The following is a 9,282-nucleotide window of genomic DNA, read 5'->3' as shown; positions in this document are numbered from 1 at the left end:
CATCCAGGGAGTGCCCAGGGGACATCTAAGGGTTGGGTTGTGCCGCACACATCTTAGCGCACGCCTAGGAATGTGTATGATACAACCCATCCGTTGAATGCTCCCTGGGCATGCTGGACTCCCTGGAGAGGAGCTCAATCCATGAATGGCTATGTGGTCCTCCTCTGTGTATCTCTGGCATGCACTCGAAATCTCTCCCCATACTCCCACAGTGCCAACTACCAAGTATCACACTCATAAAATTTAATGATGCATGCATTTGGTTATCACCTTTGAATCCCCAAAGCATCCCTATGCACAAAATCGTGCTTCACAAGGAACTCCTTCCAATCACACTTATTAGTTGGACACTGTAGGGGTAGTCGTTGTAGTTGCAGGCTTGCAGCAATCCAAGAGAGTTGAGAGAAAGAGAGAAAGAGAGAAAGAGAGAAAGAGAGAAAGAGAGAAAGATTGATTTAAGTCAGGGACAAAGACAGTTTAAACTTTAAGTAGACTTCGGGTTAAAAACAAAAGCATGGTTGAGCGAAAAAAAATATGAGATTAACGGCCATTAACCAGAGAACTAACGGCGGTTTCTTTGCAAGGGCTTGGCGGTAGGCTACTCTTTCCCGAAGCAACGAGGCGTTGCACGAAACTCTTGATTCGCTGTCCGTTAGTCTCCGTCAGCAACCGCTTCCCCCCAAACGGTAAGGACTCCACTCCTCTCTCTTTCAACATCCCATCCATCGTAAGCTCCACTTCTTGTGAGACGAAACCGTTTGCCTGTGACGTTATCACCGTTAATAACCGTCAGTAAATCCTTTCATTAATCATTAACAGAAGAAAAAAGAGATCTTCTTGCCCTTGTAAGCCAAAAAAAAAAAAAAAAGAAAGGACAGAAAAAAGAACCTGGATTCTCACGTAGTCCGTACGATTCCAACAGAAAGCGTTGCCGAGCATTTGGTCGACGGTTTCCGAGATGCCGTCAAGGACGATGCCAACGACCGACGTAGTGGAGCATTCTCCGTTACGGTGCAGTTGTCGTCTTAACGGTGACGGAGAAGGACCACTCAAGGGCCCGTTACCTAGTGATAGAACGAGCAAGTCTTCGACGCCGTTCACTGAAGGGAAATCCCGTTTGTTATGCAAGGCGTGAGTAACGGCAGCCGCCGTGGGGTTGTTCATGACGAGTCCTCCGTCAATAGCCAAACACGACGTTTTGCCGTCAATGGAGGTTAGATGAAACGGTTTGAATAAGCTCGGAGTTGCCGACGTGGCACGGCAGGCTTTCCAAAGTTCGAAATCGAAGCTTGGAGACTCTGCTGCGTCGGCACGGGAGAAGACGAACGGTGCAGAGCTGTTGAGATCGTAGCAAGGAACAAGGAGAGGCTTGCACGTATCCTTCAACGTCAAAACCTTACCGTTCTCTCTGCTTAACGCTTCTTTCAAGACTTTATCGAATTTCTTACTAGAAAACCTTCGCCGTCGACGGAGAATCCCTTCATGCTTGATCTTGAACATCTCCGAGTGTTTTTCTTGTACGAATTTGACGGCGTCTCTGGCGGTGAAGAGAGGTCGGCCATTACCGTCATCGGCGGTCAGCATTGCAGAGAAAATGGCACCGATTCCAGTGCCAGCAAGAATGTCGAAGAAATCGATGATTCGAGATTGAGAATCTCCTGTTTTGGCTTGGATCTGATCTTCGAGATGGATTAAGGCCGCTCCTGCTATGATGCCTTTGGTTCCACCACCATCAATGCTGAGAATTCTGGTTTTCTTATCTTCACAATGCGATAGCCATTTCTGCTCCAGTCTCGAGAAGATCTCCAAAGTTATCTTACTAAGCTCCATTCCTCTTTCTCTTACCTTTTTTTTTCTGTGTTTACAGAAGTAAAAGATATTCTGGCTTTGGTTCTTGATACAGAGATGTTGAAGCTGTGGATCCTCTTAGTTTTCTAAGAAGGAATCCGTGAAGAAGGATAAAAGTCACGCTTTCTTTCTGAGAAGCATTTAATGGCGGAATTGCTTCTCTGATCTCCTTCTCTCCAACAATTAGAGCAGCTTTTTCTCTCTCTAAGAAACTCAACTCAGGCCCTCCCTCAGACTGTGCCTCTTAAGTGTGACTGTGTTGTGGTGGTGATGGTGATGGTGGTGCGTGTGTGAGTGTGCCGCGCGCTTTGTAAAAACTATAAGTGTGAGGGGAACGCGTGGCGTGAGGTTCTTTATATACACGATTCCCTATCCTTCGCCCCGGTTAGTTAATTAACCTTTTTGCTTGTTTAATAGTACAGTTGAACAGTTATTCACAGTTTTACTTTTACGTAGAGTCGGCAACAGGTGTATGGTTCCTTCTGTCTTCGCGCACGTATATCTGTACGCCGTTTAATTGGCTGACACAAGCGATAGATTCGGCTTCTTGATTGACTCGGCGCGAACATTTTCTTAGGGTTGACAAATGGGTGGTAGTTTTTCTTTTCTACTTTATTAATTAATTAATGGGAAGAAGAGCGTTGCCGGTCGCGTTCTCTCTGCACCAGCGCTGGGCCAATGCATTGGTGGGGGTTTTTCTAGGGGTGTCAATAAAGCCCGGCTGGCCCGAACCCGCCCTGAGCCCGGCCGGGCCCGACCCTGATTTTTGACCCTGAGGGCGGGTTTGGGTTTAGTTATAGTCGACCCTGGCGGGGTCGGGTCGGTCGGGTTTAGATCCTGGCCCTAGCTCGACCGACGACCGACTGTATGAATTATAGGTATATAATATTACATATATATATATATATATATATATATATATATATATATTATTATATACTTAATATAAGTATTTTCTTGACAAAAAAAAAAAAAGAATTACAGAGATAACTACTAGCTTTGTCATCATCTGAAGTGAACCCATAAAAAGAGTAGATCATCTACTATTTGATCGGACCATAAAAAGAGTCATTGACATGATTGTTATTTAGTTGTAGCCTATAAGCTCGGCCTATTGAGGGGACAGTTACAATTGTAGAGAGAGAGTTTATACACACGCCATTTTTTCAACATATTTATTAGAAAAACATGGTTTAATGAGACACGTGGATCCATAAATCGGACAACCGAGCCGCCACCCTGCGGTGGTCGGGGTTGAAGTTTCTTGACGGTGGTCGGCGGGTCGGTCGGGTTAAGGCCTCTAGGTCGGGTCGGGGTTTAGGCGGCCCCCAACCCGACCATTGACACCCCTAGTTTTTTCATTTTATACGGGTGGGGTGATATTTCCAGTGGATGTGCCTGGGCAAGGGCCATGACCAGGTAACCTTTTCTTTGTCCTTTTAATTTATTTTAGGGAAAAAGATCTAAAAGATCTCTACTTGGTGGGTGTTTTCTATGTCCTCCAACACCCCCAAGTAGAGATCTCTTGCTCTTTATTTTATTATGGGAAGCAATTTTCTATCGGGAGTATGATCTATCGAGCACTCCCATGTGTCTATCTTGAACTATGCGAGCACTCCCATGTGTTTGTCTCTTTATCTCTCTCTTTCTTAAAATAAGGGGATAAAGTTGTCTTTTCATATGAGGAGGAGAGTGATACTCATGGGAGTGCTGGCTTAAGCCACACTCCCAGACAAAGTTCTTTTTCCCTTATATTATTTATCATTTTAAAGAAGGAAAAAAAAAAAAAAAAACAACACCCTTGCATGTAGCATACGCCCTAGACACTCCCCCAAGTGATGGTCGAGCTTAGGTTCTTGTATGAGAACCGTTCTCATATACCCTCAATGCACAAATGGAAACCATGAGAGTGAGTGGATTCCATCTGTGTGCCCTTAGATACTCATACCAAAACTTGATCAGTGGGCCAAGTGATCACCCCACCTAAAAAATCTCCCCATCAATGCCCCTACATGTGTTCCCATTGGTTCTCACCTTGGTGCAGGCTAGGGTAACATTCGTTTTTCCAAATTAAAAATACACTTTGGTTATGTTTGGCTCAATGTATTTTGTGGAGGAAAGCATTGTTTAGTGTATTACTTCTAATTTAAGAGGTGGTGGGGTGGGTTTGCAAAGGATAGAATTATTTGAAACATCTACTCTCTTTTTTATCTTATTTATTTTCAACCAAGGAAAAATGATGTGACCAACTATATGATCTTTACCATATATGCAGCCTTCTCTCTCTCTTTTCTTTTTTGGGTGCAAAGCCACGAACAAATAATTATAATAATCAATCTTGGGTGAAAAACATTCTACTAATAGTAGTTTGTGGACTACTACATCGGGATTATTATCCTCTCCAATTCTTAAAGCTCGGGAGTGCAACAGTGCTAGGTGGAGATGTCGACACATGGCAGCTTGAACATCCAAGCACTGCCATGTGTCCGAGCTGCCACATGTCGGCATCTCCACCTAGTACTGCTGCACTGCCGAGCTTTAAGGAATTGGAGAGGATAATTTTCCGTGACATCGGTATCAATATCAGGGTGAACATATCCAATAATAACAGTGCCCAAATTGTCACGGATGATCACAAAGGTAGAGCTTCTATTAATATTGGAAGTCACCATTACATCAGAGTTCAACTTGAAGATGCTGCAAGAGGACTTCTCCCATGAAACAAGGATATGGTTATGGTTGTTGGAGGGGTGGCCATTACCTACAAAATTTGTCTCTAAGGGATCATAAAAAACTTTGAGGTAGGCTGTTGGTCTTACATTCACTTGATGAGGAAAATCCTTGACGCCTTCAAAAATAATATTGTTGCTAGATTTCCACACCTCCCAACAGGTAAAGGCAACAATGAAATCATAATTAATGAAACCATGCTCATTATTGTTGTTAAGAAATCATTCTTTGAGCCAACTGATGAATGAGATACAATCCATGGAATCGATACGAAGGGAAAAAGGGCTGTAATCTTCCAAAGCCTCATTCAAAATGCCTTGAGCTTTTGTTGATTGCTTGAAGATATACCTCTTGAAGATCTGTCATCAAAGGACTTAAGAAAATGGTAAGCAGATTTTATAGTAAATAATCCATACATGTTAGGGGTCCAAATGAGTTTTTCATTTCTACCCCACAAAGATAAAGGAATTTGAAGGATTTGATTTGCTTCATAAGAGTAAAAAACCTAATCAATAATATCATATTTCCAACACCAAGTACAGCTATCAATGAAGTCATAAACCATTGTAAGAGAGCAATTAAGGGGTTTCAATGACTGAATTTTTCTATTGGGAAGACGTGAGAGCCAATTATCCTCCCAAATCATAACGCTTTCACCGTTGCCAATAAACCAAATGCATTCCTTTGACAAGAGGTCTCGGCCACGAATCAATCCCACGTCATGACTAAGAAAGTCGGCTACCAATGGATTCTTGAAACAAAATTGAATTGGGAAAATGAAGGACTTTCATAACCAGGATCCATAAGGAGCTGCCATTAGTGATAAGGATGTCACTATAGGGGTCACCATCCTCGAGGCATCTATTAACTAAAGTTCCATTTGGTATGCATACTTGGAATGCATTTTAGATCGATAATACATTCTAAAATGAGAAAAACATTGGTATATATACATTCTTGTTCTCAAATCCGAAAATGAATCCAAGAATGAGGCCCATTTTGGAACGGGCTTTTAACACATTCCATGTTCGTGTTCTATAGATCAGCCTTCAGTGAATGAAGCGCTCCAACCTGCAACGGTATCGCGCCATAGAACCCATTATAAAGAAGCAACAAAATCTAAAGTTCAGTTAGATTCCCTACGAAAGTAGGCAGGGTTTTGGAGAGAAATAGTAGAGGTTCTTTTGAGATAGAACTGAAGATTTGATAGAGGCTAACGTGGAACCATACCCCCCATGATATTAAGAGCTATGACTGTGCTAGCTAATCGATAGTGATAAGAATGAGGTAGGTAAAATGGGATTTTATTTTCCTTGATTGTATATGATCTGTAATGGTATGATATATACAGTATTAACTTCCTATTCTGTAAACCTACATATATGGTATATACAGTCCCAAGGATATGTACATATTAAATATACAAAAGGGGATGGGATTGACACTATCATATTGAGATCGTGTGAGCTGGTGTAATGCTAAGAGATAGCAACTGACTCCATACCAGTGGCAATGGTTAACAGCTGGATTCCAATCAGAAAGAAGGTTTGACGGATAGGAAGAAAAGGAACTCTTGAAGCTAAGAAGCAACATTAAATCCCTAGAAACAGAGTTAATGACTTAGTGAAAGCAAAACCCCAGTGAGAGAATGATGAAAACTAAAAACACCATTGTTTAGTTCATTGGAATCCCTCTCTGAGGATTTCAGACATCTAGTAATTGAAACAGTTAATATGGATGTTATCTCTTATCTGCAACAAGGAATCAAAGGTGCACCGCTTCCAATCACGCCTATTTTGAAAGATATTCTCCATATCCAGTCTTACTTTGAGTATTGTAATTTTCAGTGTTCCAAGGGAGCTTAACAGCATAGCTAACTCCCTAGCTAAGAGGGTCCTGTCCGTAATGTGTAGGACAGTTTGGCCTTTATCCGATCCATGGATCCAAGATCAATGTTTGGTTTCCATGAGCTCCACATGTTCTTTTGAATAAATCTACATTTTACCAAAAAAAATCAATGTTTGAGCTTCATATCTATAAATGCCCAAAATTTGACTGGTAAACATTGATTTGAGTACGAGGTGGGGATGTAAGCAAACAGAATTGTTGTAGTTTTCATTCATTTAGGGATGCGGACCGAAATGCATATAACAGAGAAGAGAAGCTTCCAATACACCATTCTTATTGAGCTTTGGACGATGATAGAAACAAGATAAATGTTTCTACCCTATTCTTCTTTCGAAAAAGCAGTGAAACAATAGTAACAAGTGAAGATTAAAGTCTTCCATCAAAGACACAGAGATGAGTTTAAACAGTTTCATGCCAAGGAGGGCAAGGGAAAGTCCAAATCGTTATCGAGGTCATAGAAGACAGACTTGCAAATAACAAGAAGAATCATACTGTTCGAGGCACATTCACCTTGAAAGTGAGGAGTGATGAGAGATTAAGTCAACTTCTAAGATATGTGACAAACGGAATGATTGATGAGGTGTCAATGAATACCACAGTATTGTAAGTCAATGATGTATTTTACCCAAACATGTATCCAAACAATGGTCTCATTCTCAACTAAGAATGCATTTTGGGTTTTGAGAATAAAAATGTGCATTCTCATAATGGAAATACATACTAAACATAGCCTAAGAGTGAAAACTATAAATTGATTTTTCTACATTCAAACCGCAATGATCATAAGTTTTACAGTTTTGAAGTTCCATTAATCTGGCTAAATTGATCATTGTGTTTGAGATCTCCTTCAAATTTGGTTCCAATGTATATTTGTTCAATATACCCCTTGGGACATAATACATAGCAAAAGGGTGAAAAATGCTAATCACAAGAATTTGTCACATTGCCAATAAGTTGTGTGGAAATTCAGTTTTAGGGAAAAGGCTCTCTGAGCCTAAGGTGCACACTACGCTTTCTTATAGGTATTATTATATTAATTTTTTTTTAAATGAGAATAATAATGAATAAACAAATAATTGTGAGTGGGTGTAGAGTACTTGCTTGCTTAGAGAACCCTCTCCCACTATTTTATTTCCCGACCTCATCTATTTAAGGAGTACCAGAAGATTGTGAGATTGGGAAAAATATTTCTTGAATTATGGGCACCCTCTGATGTTGGGGATGATTGATCATTACCTTATTTTAGGTCCCATTTACTATCATGCACCCTTTTTGATACTATAAGCAATGTAATGCACCCTATTGGTAGTATTAGATTTTTGAAGGTTTTATTTTTGTACTTGGGGTAAATGTAATTGAACTAAAATTTGACATGTCAGCAGTAGGACCTTTGGCTCTACTTCTCCATAAAATTTCAACCCCATCAGATTTACTGTGGTAGAAATAGGTGGGCCGCCTATAGATATCATATGGATAGGTCCGTTGATAAACCTTGCTCCCTTGATTTAATTTTACTTTTCTTGCAACTATTTCCCTTGCAACCACACGGAGCCTACATGTATGCATGCATGTTGCGTCCTCACTAATACCGACACTCAACCACTATTATGATTGATTGGATCAACACAACCATCACAAATTCTAATTGGATGGTCCCCTCTATTTTTTTTTTATTTTTTTTGATAAGCATAATAGTTATATATATGATCATATAAAGGCATATATAATAGGTATATGACTAGTAGATGCTGCAAATGAGGACATAATCATCAAGGATTGGTTTTGGAAAACACATTTATTTAAAAAAAATAAAATAAAATACATCATAACAGTTGGTACTGACAAAAATACAAGACACATCAAGAGAGTTATGTGAGTAATCCACGAGGCCCAACAAACCATAAATGTTTAGAAATAGAGCAAAAAAAAAAAAAGAAAAAAAAAGTCATAAGATCTCATTTTCAACAAGGCAAAGAAGGCACGAAGTTGTCAAGAAAAAAAATTTCACAAGCCGGCAAACCCATTATTTAAAATCTTTCCTAAGAATTCGTTAAACTTATGTTTGACTATTTATTGATCCAGAAGTCCTATGAAAAATGAGTGGAAGTTCAGAAATACATTGTAGGAGTTAGATTTTCTTCACACACGGTGATGAGAGAATCTCTTCATCCATCACTTCTGCCCGTTAAATAGAACTCCTGAGCAGTATATTCATGGGCTTGGTCGGGCTGGGCTAGTATTTAGGTGTGGCCCATTAACTCCTCTCCTCTTGCCTTGCTGGTAATCCATCACCGTCATGCGTTTCGTCTTACAAATGGAAAAAGCTCTGAGAGTCCAACACAGCAACGCATCAGGAAATCCCGATCGTCTATAACCACCAAAAGTTGACGAATCGCAGATTATCGCACCATGAGACTCCTATAGACTTTAGATGATGCTTTATCATCATATACACTTGATCGAGTGTGGCAGACAGGGTTAATTCCTGTGATGCGCCTCATAGAAAGTCCGAGGTGGGGCCATCCAATCAGTTCACGACTGCTGGGATCTTCCGTTCTTCCTTCGTCCGCAGATCATCGAATGGTCAAGAACGGTGACACGTTTCTCCGTGAGTCGTTCAGTCCCAACGGAAAAAACGAGAGTAAACCCACCGGTGGGGTCCATTACCCCTATTAGAGGAATCGGAGAACTGGGCCGAGCATCGATCTGGAGGAGATAATTTTCCGAACCAATAGCAGGAGAAACTGAGAAAGTGAGAGAGGTTGAGAGGGTGAGTGGGTGACAGACCGACGGAGG

General features: G+C 40.8%; 1 protein-coding gene across 2 annotated transcripts; it reads right to left on the bottom strand.

Annotated features, from left to right (window-relative positions):
* Positions 1 to 398: 398 nt before the first annotated feature.
* LOC122641517 (probable inactive patatin-like protein 9) lies at positions 399 to 2,039 on the bottom strand. Of its 2 annotated transcripts, XM_043834777.1 has the most exons (3): positions 1,890 to 2,039; positions 889 to 1,853; positions 399 to 762 (listed from the first exon to the last, which is right to left on the bottom strand). In XM_043834777.1, the coding sequence occupies exons 2-3, from the start codon at positions 1,828 to 1,830 to the stop codon at positions 541 to 543; spliced, it is 1,164 nt and encodes a 387-aa protein (XP_043690712.1). In that variant the 5' UTR covers positions 1,831 to 1,853; positions 1,890 to 2,039; the 3' UTR covers positions 399 to 540. The 2 variants fall into 2 exon arrangements, with proteins under 2 accessions (XP_043690712.1, XP_043690711.1); XM_043834776.1 differs by having other exon boundaries at positions 889 to 2,039.
* Between the last annotated feature and the right edge of the window lie 7,243 nt (positions 2,040 to 9,282).

This window comes from Telopea speciosissima, chromosome 10 (genome assembly GCF_018873765.1).
Source record: "Telopea speciosissima isolate NSW1024214 ecotype Mountain lineage chromosome 10, Tspe_v1, whole genome shotgun sequence".
Lineage (NCBI taxonomy): Eukaryota > Viridiplantae > Streptophyta > Magnoliopsida > Proteales > Proteaceae > Telopea > Telopea speciosissima.
This window is presented reverse-complemented; position numbering and strand designations above follow the sequence as displayed.

What these genes read in the sequence shown, in the direction of transcription:
- LOC122641517 (XM_043834776.1), bottom strand. Translation starts at nt 1,830, where the DNA reads ATGGAGCTTAGTAAGATAACTTTGGAGATCTTCTCGAGACTGGAGCAG. An exon ending in CGGACTACGTGAGAATCCAG is followed by an intron (nt 763 to 888) that starts GTTCTTTTTTCT and finishes ATAACGTCACAG; the next exon opens with GCAAACGGTTTCGTCTCACA.